At 50.0% G+C, this 14016-nt stretch overlaps 2 protein-coding genes across 2 annotated transcripts; both read right to left on the reverse strand.

The window, feature by feature from the left end:
• Positions 3611-4021, reverse strand: LOC110435980 (alanine and glycine-rich protein-like). The gene has a single exon (XM_021462108.1). The coding sequence runs from the start codon at positions 4019-4021 to the stop codon at positions 3611-3613; it is 411 nt and encodes a 136-aa protein (XP_021317783.1).
• LOC110435981 (glycine-rich cell wall structural protein-like) lies at positions 13262-13672 on the reverse strand. The gene has a single exon (XM_021462109.1). It carries the CDS (start codon positions 13670-13672, stop codon positions 13262-13264), a length of 411 nt encoding a protein of 136 aa, XP_021317784.1.

Consider the following 14016-nt stretch of genomic DNA (forward strand, 5'->3'; position numbering starts at 1 on the left):
GTATAGAGCGCCTCTATGCGGCCGCGAAGAGAGCTTCCCGATCTACTGTCTCCCACTTCAAGTGCGTCATAGACTGACGTCACGATGGCTTGAAGCGTAGAGTGCTCGGTGGCCTTTGCGTCTAGCGTCTTCCGCAGGGCCTCGACAGTCGAGACCCCCTCAGACACCTTCTCCTCCAAGGCTACAACAAAATAGGGTACTGGATTAAGACCCTGCTCCGGCCAAAGGAAATCGAAGTAAGTCCAAAAACATTACCTTTGATCTCTTTCTCCTAGGTTCCGCCCGACCCTGCCACCAGGAGATGTGCTTGCGGGCCTCGGTAAGATCCTTGCCCACCTAGACAAGGGTATCATCCTGCTTGACCAGCAGAGCCTCAATCTGCGTCAGCTCCCCCTGGTATCGCCCCACGATAGCGCTCCGCTCCTGAGACTCACGAACGAGGACGTCCCCTAGAGAATTCACTTTCTCTTCCAAGGAGGCGACCCTCTCTCGAGCCTCCCGAGCTTCGTTCTCAAGCTCAAAGCACCGACAATGGAGATTGGCGGCCGAGAGCCTTTCCTTTGCCAGTGTCCAGGCGGTCCCCTCTTTACCAAGAGCCACCCACACATCCCGCTCCCACCAAAGAAATTCTGACTTTTAACGGGATGTGGTCATGAGCTCCTAAAGAAAGCAAATGGCTACAGGCTTGAGAAAAAGAAGATAGACCAAAACCGAAAAAGTTCACCCAATGGGACCGCGTTACCGTACCTAGGCAAGCTTAAAAAAGTCACGACATACGAGCTCGGCCAGCTTGTTAATCTTGCTCATCGCACTACAACCCATCTCCCGCATGCCCTACCAGAGGTTCAGCTCAGCAGGGTCGTCAAGGATGAAGGTGGGCTCTAATTCTAGGTGGTCAAGGTTGTGCCAAACCAGTGGGTACTCCCCCCATGATCCTGCGTACCCATCATTGGCGCTAGTGGCCTCTGGCGCCGCTAGCCCTTTCCCATGCGGCCTCGCCGAGGGAGTCCTGTCGAGGAGCCACCGCCAAGGTCCACCACAAATTTTTCTGCCCCAGGAGCCATCGGGGCGGGCTCAGGAACACTCCAAATGGTAACCTCAGCTCCACCCAGATCGGCATCTCCAACCGGATCCACAGCCTGCAAAGCTAGGACCGACCCCTCGGTGGGATGGGACTCGAGCCCCTGGGCCTCAGGGATCTCATCCCTTGCCACTTGGGGCTCTCGCGACCCCGGATGAGCCCCCCTCTCTCCCTAGGCCTGGCCCCCTAGGCCTGGCCCCCTCGGCCTCACTGGCAGGGGGTAGGGATGCCAGCCTTGCTGACCTGGGGGTCGATGCAGCCCTTACCTTGATCCGCTTCTGCAGCGCCAACCCGAACGGTAGAGCTTTCTACTTTTGGCTGACAGATACCGATGATGGCTAAGATATAAAGAAAGAGAAGAACATAAAAAGAAAAAAAACCCAAACATCATAACTTGGCCCGAGGCAAGGGCCCCTTTGAGACGCTTGACTTCTCCTACGAAGCGATGGTCGTTGGACGTGGTCCCAAGGGGGCCACAAGGGTCTTAGGGATGGCCTCGCCCGAGCTCTGTACCCGAAGCCGAGGTTCCATAGAGCCTGGTGCAACCTCCCGTATCTCCTCCACCGTTGGCACCGCCGTCGCCTCGGACAATCTCCCGGTCTGAGGTACCAGGGCCCTAGGCCGCACCGAGGCAGACCGCGCCTCGGACTGCCCATCGAGGGCTCGAGTCCTGAAAGTCCAGGTGCCTTGGGCGCCTACATTGGTACCTCCTAGGACACCGGCCCCTGCCGTGTGGCCCCGAGGCCGTCGGGTGCTCTGCAGTGGCCTACACCCACGGACCTCTCAACAACTGGTGTGGGGGCGCCTCCTGCGCCCCCTGAAACTTGTGCCCCTTTCCAGGGGCCATAGACTCCTCTTGATCAGGAGACTCCTCCGACAGGAGCTCGTTCAGCCAAGAGAGATCCTCTCCCTCACTTCCCTTCGAGACGAAGGCCTCGGAGGACTCCGCCTTGGGAAGCCCCAATTTCCTCTAGGAATAGCGGAACTTCTCCAACTCTTCCCTCTCCCGAGCCTTCTTCACCTTCTTTGCCTTGACCGCATCGGCCAAACGTTTCTGCTCCTCGTTTCGCTGCTGGTTCTTAGCCTGGACCTCTCGGTCCTCTAGGACTGGAGGTAGCGAGCTACGGAGGAAGCCAAGGTTTTGTGATCAAGTCCAAAAAACAAAAATAGTCAACGCAAAAAAAGGGGAGGAGGGGCCTCGGAAAGAAACAAGGGCAAAGAGGAAAGCACTAACCAAAGAGATGTAGCCCTCCTCGGGGCGCATCGTAGCGACTAGAAGTCCTTTGACAGATCCGTTGCTACCGTGCGCACGACGTGTAGCTTGATCTCTGAGGCAAAGACTTGCTCTTCATGCATTCGTGACCCTACCAGGGACGCCTCGGGCGTCATCTAGTACAAGAAGAGTGGATGTTGCGCTAGAGGAAGGACGCTTCGCCTGTGAAACGCAGCCACCACGCTGGCCGTGGTAAGTCCTTCGTCCCTCAGCTTTGCCAGACCCTCAAGGAGGGGCTCTAGCCTCGGCTGTTCCGCCGAGGGTGCACCCCACTTCCACTTCTCGGGCCTCTCCGTCGCCACCAATCCAGTGTACTTGGGAAGGTTGCCGAAGTCATTCTAGAGGTAAAACCAGCCATTCTGCCATCCCTGGTAAGAGGATGGCATGGAACTGGGGATGTAAAGTTGGGAGCGTGTTTGACGCAGTTGCAGCGTGCAGCCACCAACCCTTAGGGGCTTCCGAACCCCTCTATCTCCTCCGTTCTTCAAAGACATGTTGGCCGTGAATAGGTGCAGCCAGAGGTTCCAGTAGGGGGGACCCCAAATACCCCTCGCACACCGTTGCGAACACGGCGTCTACGCGATGGAGTTGGGATTGAAGTTGTGCAACTCCACCCTATAGTACTAGACCAGGGCCCGCATGAATCGGCTCGCCGGGGTCCTAAAACCCCGGTCGTGAAAAGCAAGAAAGCTAACCACGTTTATAACACTCCAAATTTTTGAATTTCACATTCAGTTTAAATTTGATTTAATTTTGGCTTAGTTTGAATTTTTGGAGAATTATTAAATAATTTACAAAATTAATTAAAATAAAATATAAGGTAGAAACGTGTTTGATTTTTTTTGCATTCATGCTGCTGCATAATTTTGCTTGATTTTATTTATTTTGCTGATGCTTGTTTTGTTTTGTTTTGGAGCAAAAAAAAATTAAAAAAAAAGGGGAGAGCTCTCACCTGGGCCGATTCTCGGCCCAGCACCCCCGCACCCCTCCCCTCTCCCCTCGTGCCCAAGTGGGCCGCGGCCCAAGCCGCACGGCAGCAGCCGGCCCCGCACTCACCCCCGCTGCCCCCGCCCGCAGTCGCTGACGCGTGGGCCCCGCGAGTGGGACCCACCGCCTTCTTCCACCTCCGGCCGGGACGGACTCGGGGCGCAACCGACGCCCCGGTTTCCGCGCGCGGCGCCCCCAATCCGAGCCGCACGCGCCCCAAGGATCGTCGTGCCTTTAAATAGCCCCCCAGCCGCCGCTCGCGAACCCCCCTAGAACCCTAGCTTCGAAATCCGCGCCGCCACCGTTCTCGCCAAGCTCGTGCCGCCGCCGTCGAAACCGCCGCCGTCGAGCTTCTCTTTGACTTCGTCGTTTCGCGGAGGTGAGCTCGCCATCGCGCTCGTCGTGTCGCGCCGACCCCGCCCGTGCCCTCGGCACGCTCCCCCGTGCCCTGCAGCACCGCTGCCGAAGCTCCGGGCGGCGCCCATGGCGCCACCGCCGCCCGCCGGCGCCCCTGCGCACGCACCCGCCCCTGCACTGGCGCGCGGTCCACGGTGGACCGCGGCCCAGGGCCTCGTGCGGCCGGTCCACGTGGACTCGGTCCACGCAGCAGCCAGCGCCTCCCCCGGTCCACCATGGACCGGTGGACCGCCGCCCCTCTCCCGGTCCACAGCCCGCACCATGGACCGGCCAACCGCGCGCCGCCACGTGGCCAGGCCGGCCACGGTCCCGCGCGCCCCCTGGCCTTTTTGCGAAAAGGCCCTCGCATTTATTCGAATTTAACCCGCGATCCAACTCAGTTATAGTTTCATTTAAATTATGCCCCTGCTTTTACAGTTTAGCCCCTGCACCCGTTGGTATTTATGTATTTAATCCAAAATGAGTTTTAATTCAGTTTTAATTAGTTTTAATTACGAAAAATAGTTCAGTTTATCTACAGAAATGCCATTCAACTTGTTTTAGCCATAACTTTTGCATCGTAACTCCGATTTAGGTGATTCTGGTCGCTATGATTTCGTTTCGTCGAGTAGAATACAGTAGTGCAGTTGCTTTTTGTTTTCGCATGCTTTGGTGTACTGTTTCTGATTAAGTTTGTTTGCTTGCATGTATTGTTCCTATGATTGATGATTGTCGCGTATAGCCAACGAGACGTTCGTGAAGGAAGAGGTTCAGGATCCCGCTGAGTTCGAGCAACCCGACTTCGATCAAGGCAGGTGCAGACACCATTCGATCATTTTGAACCTACTCATTAATGCCATTTACTTTATATGCATGTGTCCAATGAATGCAAACCCTAAGGACATGACTAGCTTTACTTATTATTCCTTGCTCACCTGGGGTTATGTATTTGGGTAGACTAGACTATACTAGGTTTGCTTAGCTGCTCTACTCATCTTATACACATGCCTAAACAAGTATTAGTCTCTACTCAACTTGATGCTTAAATTGTGCTGAATCTTTGGTCACTGCGGTGATGGCGATGTTGGATGCTTATGAGCATCGTGATGATGGTGGTGACAGGGGGAGCGGGTACCGTTGGTGGTCCGGTTTGCCGGGCGTACCCGTCTCTGCTCTCCGTAAGGACTTAGTCAGGGAGCGGCCCCCTGGGACTTACAGTGCAGCTCCAAGCTATATGGCTCTGGCTTGACTAATTAGCAGGACCTCCACTAGTAGGGTGTTACTTTCCGGGTAGGCGTGAGGAAGTAACTTGGGTAATGAATATTAAGTTGTCGGTTGATCGGTACGCCATGGCTATGGGTATCGACTGCCGAGCGCCCCGGCAAAAACTTGCGAGTGGCATCCTATTAGTTGGACCCTGTGAAAGGTCTCGTAGTGAGACCCTGCCTGCTCACCTTGGAAGTGTTTTGGGGAGTCGCGACCCCGGGCAAATGGGAATCACGACTTGGAGTGAACGTGCACACCTCTGCAGAGTGTAAAACTGATATATCAGCCGTGCTCACGGTCACGAGCGGCCCAGACCCTCACTTGATGAGCAAATTGGATTCACTGGATACTTGGAGATGGAACTTGGCGAGGTTGCTACCTCGTGTTTTGGCGGAATGGCTATTCCGTGTTGGCAGGATTGCTATCCTGTGTTAATAATTGGGGGTTAATCCCTAGATTACTATAACAATTAGGATAGTCTTTTAAAAGATGCTAATTACTACTTACACTAATTAAGGGTTGGGTTTATGCTACTCATATTTAGTAATAGGTTGTTCCAGTAATTGTTATAATTAAAAGTGATCAACTAAAATGCTACCGCAGTCAAACCAAGTCAGCTTTACCTTGTTTTAAGCCTTGCATGTCATTACTTTCCGTCTGTGCTTGCTGAGTTCGACATGAGCTCACCCTTGCTATAATCATTAAAGGTTGCTCGGACGATCAGGAGTACAATTGCGATTTCCCTAAGGACTACCCTGTGTCTCCTGGTTGTTAGGCTCGTGTGGTTCTGCCGTCGACCTTCCTGTGGCAAGGTGGTCCTGCTACGTCGGCGTTTAGTTTTCCCTTTATTTATGGAACAGTTTAGTTTATGTTTCCCCTCCGCACTTTGATAAACATTTGGCTTGTAATAATGGTACTTTTACTCTCATTTATGTAATTCGTTTGAACACTGTGTTTTGTACCATTGATGATGTCGGTCCATGTGTGTGAATTTGAGATCCTGGCGCACATGTGATTTGGCACCCGAATGCTCTTTTACATCCGGGTGTGACAGAAGTGGTATCAGAGCCGTGTTGACCGTAGGATCACGCAGCCTAGTTAGAAACAGCCGTTTAGATTGTCCCTTTTGGGTGGAATACACCATTGGATCTATTAACTACCTTACTAACCTGTCTCATTAGACTTTATCTATTAGCCTTATCTACTTACTTTTACTAACAGTTCAGTTTATTCACTTACTTCCTGCATTTATTACCTTGTTATCAATTATTGCTCTCTACTTCTCATATTGCATTTATATTCTTGTTTCAACTTTTACTACTTGTTATTTGAACCTTTCTTTTATACCTTGTCATTTATTATCATTCTACTCATATTACCTTCTTGTTCCTTGTTTTTCATTTATTACTTGAGTTATGTTTTATTTCTGCCTTGACAATAAATTTCATTACCTTGTTTTCACTTTATACCTTCATTGCTTGCTTTTATATCTTACCATAAATACCACCAAAGTTCATATTGTCCATCCATTGTATAATCTTGGTTCATCTTCATTACACATACACTTTTACCTTCATTTATGTTATTCATTTACCTATCATCGTCATGATCTATTAACCGTTTCCTGCATGTCTATGATCTTATGCATGAGTAGATGACTCGCCACCTGACCTGCCGCAAGAGCGTTATTCGTTTTCGCCCCGTGCAAGCCGTGGAGTTCTCGTTGACTGGTCGCATGGATAACATCGTGTTCCAGCCTAACCAGCATCTTGATGACGGTGATAACCTCCAAGACGCGGAACCCTATGAAGGACAGCAACCACCTCAAGCTCTGGTGGTGCATGGAAGGGCGCCTTGCTGGGCACCGGGAGGAGATGATCCCTTCGGTGATGATGACATGGATGATGATGATGAGGATGATGATGATGAGGATGCACCTGGAGGACCTGGAGGACCCGGAGGACCCGGTGGACCTGGAGGACCTGGAGGTCAAGATGGACTTTTTGCTGCTGATGATGGGTGGATTGTGACAGTCTGCACCAGGGATGGTGGAGAGTGTTTCTTCCACAGCGAGCTGAAGCGTCTCCTTGACCAGCAGCTGGGACATGGCATGTTCTCAGTGGAGTACCGCAGTGAGCACTGGAGTCACCCAGACTACCCGGCGTACTGGAAGGTCTGGGCACACGTCGGCAGGCCTAACCCGACGTTGAGGGCACTGAGGATCATGTCCATACATGAGGCTGTGGCTGAGAGGTCTACCCAGATGGCGGGCATTAGTGATGCTGCTCGCCAGGCTTTCTACGCATACCGTGACCACTTCTTCGAGGAGATCAGCCAGGATGAGCGTCGCTACTACCCTCGCCGTCGCCGTGGAGAGTTGGCAATGACTATTGCTTCCACCACTGATGAGCAAGACCCCCGCGTGCACAGGACTGTCAAGCTGGTGGCGGTCACTAACACCGAGCTCAACAGTTCACTAGTGGAGCTGAAGCAAGTCAGGAAGGAGCTGGACGACGCCAGGAAGAGGATAGCGCAGCTGGAGGCTCAGATCACTGGAGTGCCACCGCCTTCACCTAAGTGGCCTGCTTTCTCTCCGCCTCGTGAAGATCCAGCCTATGGGGATGCCAGCGCTCGTACTACTATAGAATAGGAGCTAATCCCAGCTTAGTAATAAATAGTGCCACGCTTAGAACGTTAGCACGATCTTAGTTATGCGAGTCTATTGCTTAGTGGTTTGGTTAGTGTGCTTTGCTTGGTCTGTGTGAGAACTTGATTTATTATGGTGTTAATGGTGTGATTTGGATCTTTGTAATGAGTGCGATGAGTTGTGGGTTATGTCCACAACGCATCAAGAACAAGATTAAGTATTAAGTTTATTTGAGATAGTTAGTTTGGGTTATCATCGGTCTCCTTTATTTGTGCTTTATCATATTTCATAATCGCTTTATCTTATCAGTCTTACTTTATCATAATCAGTTCAGTATCTATATATTACCTCTGTTCTGAGTACTGTGTTTATCAACTGAGAAAGGAAAGTGAATATCAGCTGGTTCATACTGTGAGGAAAGATTTTCACATTGCAGTTTACATTACAGCTCAGGTTTACACATATGAACTGCATCTGATTTTATTATATTATTTCTATACATCAGATGCCTGTCCACACCAGGAGCAACACCAATGGAGGAAACAATGGGCAGTCCAACAACAACAATGATCAGAGCGGGACTAATGCCAACCCTCCTCCTCCTGGGAATCAGCCCATGACCATAGAGCAGTTGATGACTATGCAGACTCAACTGATGCAAGGGATGGCTCATATTATGAACCACATGCAGCAGAACCAAAACCAGAATCAGAACCAACATCAAGGAGGTAACAACGCGCTTGCCCCACCCAGGGACAAGCGTGGAGAGTTCATGAAGGGACGTCCACCGTTCTTCTCTCACTCAGCTGATCCTATGCAAGCTGAGGATTGGCTTAAAGCTGTGGAGAAGCAGCTGGTCATTGCTCAGTGCAATGACAGGGAGAAGGTTCTGTATGGCTCTGGGCAGCTTCAGGGAGCCGCACAGGACTGGTGGGATTCGTACTGCTTTACACATCAGGACTCGGATACTATCACTTGGGATGAGTTCAAGGTCGCCTTCAAGACTCATCATGTGCCTGCTGGATTGGTGAAGCTGAAGAAGAAGGAGTTTCTGTCTCTGAAGCAGGGCTCCATGACAGTTTGTGAGTACCGTGACAAGTTCACTCAGTTGTCGCGGTATTGCCCCAATGAAGTGGAGAATGATGAAGACAAGCAAGACCACTTCCTGGAAGGTTTGAATGATGGTCTGTCCTACATGATGTCAAATGTCAAGTATGCCAGTTTTTAGGAGATGGTGGACAGGGCATTGGTGCTTGAGAGCAAGCGCCGCAAGATGGAAGACAAGAAGAGGAAGTACAATTCCTCTCAGCAGCAGGCTGGTGCCAGTCGTCCCCGTTACAACAATCAGCAGGGCCCTCAGTCTCGCCCGGCATATCAGTCTGGTAACCAAGGACAGCAACAGAATGTCAGGTACAGCAACCAGAGTCAGCAGACGAGCCAGCGCTACAACAACAACCAAGTGCAGCGCCCCGCTAGTCAGGCGCCTCGCCAGAATGCCCCAGCACCATCAGGCTCTCGCCAGAACTCCAACACTGTCCCAATGAAGCCCAATGTCAACCCCACCCCCACTGGAAATACCTGCTTCAAGTGTGGTCAGCTTGGACACTACGCGAATGCGTGCCCCCAGAGGCAGAAGAATAACAACAACAATGGAAGGGTGAATCATGTGAAGCTGGAAACTGCTGAGGAGGCTCCAGATGTGGTAGTTGGTATGTTTCTTGTCAACTCTTGCCCAGCTACTGTTTTGTTTGACACTGGAGCATCACATACTTTTATAAGTGCACAGTTTGTTGAGAAACATAGTATAGCCACCTGTACCACGCAAAACACCATGCTAGTTAAATCACCTGGGGGAAGGATGCATACTAATACTTTGTGTCCGGGAATGAGCATTAAAATAAGGGGGGTAGATTTTCCTGTCAATCCTATTGTGTTGGGTTCAGAAGGTTTAGATATGATATTGGGAATGAGATGGTTGTCCAAGTTTAAGGGTACTATTGAGTGTGCTGAGAAGACAGTGGCTCTAACAGCACCTAGTGGGAACAGAATTGAGGTCAGAGTTTCTATGTCACCTAGCAGTGAAGGAACAGTTTACCATGCGAGCAGTGGGTCAGTAGAAGATATTCGAGTTGTGAAAGAATTCCCTGATGTGTTCCCAGAGGATTTGCCAGGTATGCCACCTGTACGTGAGATTGAATTTGTTATTGATTTATTACCCGGTACTGCACCCATATCTAAGAGACCTTATAGAATGGCTGTTAATGAGTTAGAAGAACTTAAGAAACAACTAAGGGAGTTACAGTCAAAGGGGTATATCCGTCCTAGTTCCTCACCTTGGGGAGCTCCAGTTATCTTTGTAGAGAAGAAGGATGGGACACAGAGGATGTCTGTAGACTATAGATCTTTGAATGAGGTCACAATTAAGAATAAATACCCTTTGCCTAGAATAGAGGATTTGTTTGACCAGTTGAAAGGAGCTTGTGTGTTTTCCAAAATAGATCTGAGGTCAGGTTATCACCAGTTGAGGATTAAACCTAGTGATATTCCAAAGACTGCTTTCACCACCAGATATGGACTTTATGAATATACAGTTATGTCTTTTGGATTGACTAATGCTCCAGCTTACTTTATGTATCTGATGAATAAAGTTTTTATGGAGTATTTGGATAAGTTTGTGGTAGTCTTTATTGATGATATCTTGATCTACTCCAAGACTGAGGAAGAACATGAGGAACACCTAAGACTTGTGTTGCAGAAATTGAGGGAACATCAGCTCTATGCCAAGTTGAGTAAGTGTGACTTCTGGTTGAAGGAAGTGTCTTTTCTTGGTCATGTCATTTCAAATGGTGGAGTTGCTGTTAGTCCGAAGAATGTGGCAGAGGTTCTTAAGTGGAGTCCACCTCAGACTGTTGGAGAGATCAGAAGTTTTCTTGGAATGGCCGGTTACTATCGGAGATTCATTGAAGGGTTTTCCAGTATTGCCAAGCCCATGACCGCTTTGTTAGAGAAGGGTAAGCCATTCAAGTGGAATGAACAGTGTCAGGCTAGTTTTGAGGAGTTGAAGAAGAGGTTGACTACTGCACCAATTCTGACTTTGCCTGATGTGACTAAAAGTTTTTCTATCTATTGTGATGCTTCCAAGCAAGGTTTGGGATGTGTATTGATGCAAGAGGGAAAGGTGATTGCCTATGCATCTAGACAGTTGAAGAAACATGAGGTGAATTATCCAACTCATGACCTTGAGTTAGCAGCTGTGGTCAATTCACTGAAGATCTGGAGACACTATATTCTGGGTCATAAGTGTGATATCTACACGGATCACAAGAGTCTGAAATACATCTTCACTCAGAATGACTTGAATCTGAGACAGAGAAGATGGTTAGAATTGATCAAGGACTATGAACTGGAGATTCATTACCACCCTGGCAAGGCTAATGTAGTTGCTGATGCTCTGAGTAGAAAGAGTCAAGTGAATATGATGGAAGCCACGGAGTTACCGATGGAACTACTGGCAGAATTTGAGTATCTCAATTTGGGGTTTGTTGCTAATACCCAAGGTACTTCCATGGACATAGAACCAACTCTTGAGCAAGAGATCAGAAAAGGTCAGAAAGAGGATGAAGAGATCAAAAAGATACTTAAGCTGATAGAGGAAGGTAGAGCACCTGGATTCAAAGTTGATCAAGAAGGGATTGTTTGGCACAAGGACCGATTGTGTGTGCCTGATATTCAGAGAATCAAGGATGTGATACTGAAGGAGTGCCATGAATCTGCTTACTCTATTCATCCAGGAGGTACTAAGATGTATCAGGACTTGAAGCAAAACTATTGGTGGCCTGGTATGAAGAAAGATATTGGTGAATATGTGGCATTGTGTGACACCTGTCAGAGAGTGAAAGCGGAACATCAGAGGCCAGCAGGGTTGTTGCAACCGTTGAAGATACCTGAGTGGAAGTGGGATGAGATCAGCATGGACTTCATAGTGGGATTGCCGAAAACTCAACGAGGTTATGACTCAATATGGGTTGTAGTAGATCGATTGACCAAGGTAGCTCATTTCATACCGGTCAGAACTAACTACCGTGGAGATCAGTTAGCAGAAAAGTATATGGAACGGATTGTGTGTCTGCATGGAGTTCCTAAGAGGATTGTGTCTGATAGAGGTACACAGTTTACATCAAAATTTTGGGAGAAGTTACATGATGCTTTGGGAACCGAGCTCAGATTCAGTACTGCTTATCACCCTCAGTCCGATGGTCAGACAGAGAGAGTCAACCAGATAGTAGAGGATATGCTCAGGTCTTGTGCTTTACAGTATGGGGATAGTTGGGATGCTAGTTTGCCCTACGCTGAGTTCTCCTATAACAACAGTTATCAGACTAGTCTTAAGATGACTCCTTTTGAAGCCTTGTATGGAAGGAAGTGTAGGACTCCATTGTTCTGGAACCAGACTGGTGAAAGGCAAGTGTTCGGCCCTGATTCATTGAGAATAGCCGAAGAAAGAGTTCAGTTCATCCGACAAACTCTGAAGGCAGCTCAGTCTAGACAGAAGAGTTATGCTGATGTGAGACGAAGGGAACTTGTATTTCAGGCAGGTGATTATGTATACCTGAAGGTGTCTCCAATGAGAGGTCTAAAGAGATTCAATGTCAAGGGAAAGCTAGCTCCAAGATACGTTGGTCCTTTCAAGATCTTGGAAAGAAAAGGAGAAGTGGCTTATGAGCTTGAATTGCCTGCCAGCTTATCCAATGTGCACAATGTCTTCCATGTCTCCCAATTCAAGAAATGTTTGAGAGTGCCTGAGGAACAGTTGCCACTGGAGGAACTGGATTTACAGGAGGATCTAACTTATGAAGAGAGTCCTATCAAAGTTCTGGACACAGCAGAGAGAATTACCAGGAGTAAAACTATCAGGATGTGTAAAGTACAATGGAAACACCATTCCGAGGAAGAAGCAACCTGGGAAAGAGAAGATGATCTAATATCCAAATACCCTCAGTTATTCCCTGGTTCATCCTAATCTCGAGGACGAGATTCTTTTAAGGGGGGTAGGTTTATAACACTCCAAATTTTTGAATTTCACATTCAGTTTAAATTTGATTTAATTTTGGCTTAGTTTGAATTTTTGGAGAATTATTAAATAATTTACAAAATTAATTAAAATAAAATATAAGGTAGAAACGTGTTTGATTTTTTTTGCATTCATGCTGCTGCATAATTTTGCTTGATTTTATTTATTTTGCTGATGCTTGTTTTGTTTTGTTTTGGAGCAAAAAAAAAATTAAAAAAAAAGGGGAGAGCTCTCACCTGGGCCGATTCTCGGCCCAGCACCCCCGCACCCCTCCCCTCTCCCCTCGTGCCCAAGTGGGCCGCGGCCCAAGCCGCACGGCAGCAGCCGGCCCCACACTCACCCCCGCTGCCCCCGCCCGCAGTCGCTGACGCGTGGGCCCCGCGAGTGGGACCCACCGCCTTCTTCCACCTCCGGCCGGGACGGACTCGGGGCGCAACCGACGCCCCGGTTTCCGCGCGCGGCGCCCCCAATCCGAGCCGCACGCGCCCCAAGGATCGTCGTGCCTTTAAATAGCCCCCCAGCCGCCGCTCGCGAACCCCCCTAGAACCCTAGCTTCGAAATCCGCGCCGCCACCGTTCTCGCCAAGCTCGCGCCGCCGCCGTCGAAACCGCCGCCGTCGAGCTTCTCTTTGACTTCGTCGTTTCGCGGAGGTGAGCTCGCCATCGCGCTCGTCGTGTCGCGCCGACCCCGCCCGTGCCCTCGGCACGCTCCCCCGTGCCCTGCAGCACCGCCGCCGAAGCTCCGGGCGGCGCCCATGGCGCCACCGCCGCCCGCCGGCGCCCCTGCGCACGCACCCGCCCCTGCACCGGCGCGCGGTCCACGGTGGACCGCGGCCCAGGGCCTCGTGCGGCCGGTCCACGTGGACTCGGTCCACGCAGCAGCCAGCGCCTCCCCCGGTCCACCATGGACCGGTGGACCGCCGCCCCTCCCCCGGTCCACAGCCCGCGCCATGGACCGGCCAACCGCGCGCCGCCACGTGGCCAGGCCGCACGAGGTGATTCTGGTCGCTATGATTTCGTTTCGTCGAGTAGAATACAGTAGTGCAGTTGCTTTTTGTTTTCGCATGCTTTGGTGTACTGTTTCTGATTAAGTTTGTTTGCTTGCATGTATTGTTCCTATGATTGATGATTGTCGCGTATAGCTAACGAGACGTTCGTGAAGGAAGAGGTTTAGGATCCCGCTGAGTTCGAGCAACCCGACTTCGATCAAGGCAAGTGCAGACACCATTCGATCATTTTGAACCTACTCATTAATGCCATTTACTTTATATGCATGTGTCCAATGAATGCAAACCC

This window comes from Sorghum bicolor, chromosome 5 (assembly GCF_000003195.3).
Source record: "Sorghum bicolor cultivar BTx623 chromosome 5, Sorghum_bicolor_NCBIv3, whole genome shotgun sequence".
Taxonomy (NCBI): Eukaryota; Viridiplantae; Streptophyta; class Magnoliopsida; order Poales; family Poaceae; genus Sorghum; species Sorghum bicolor.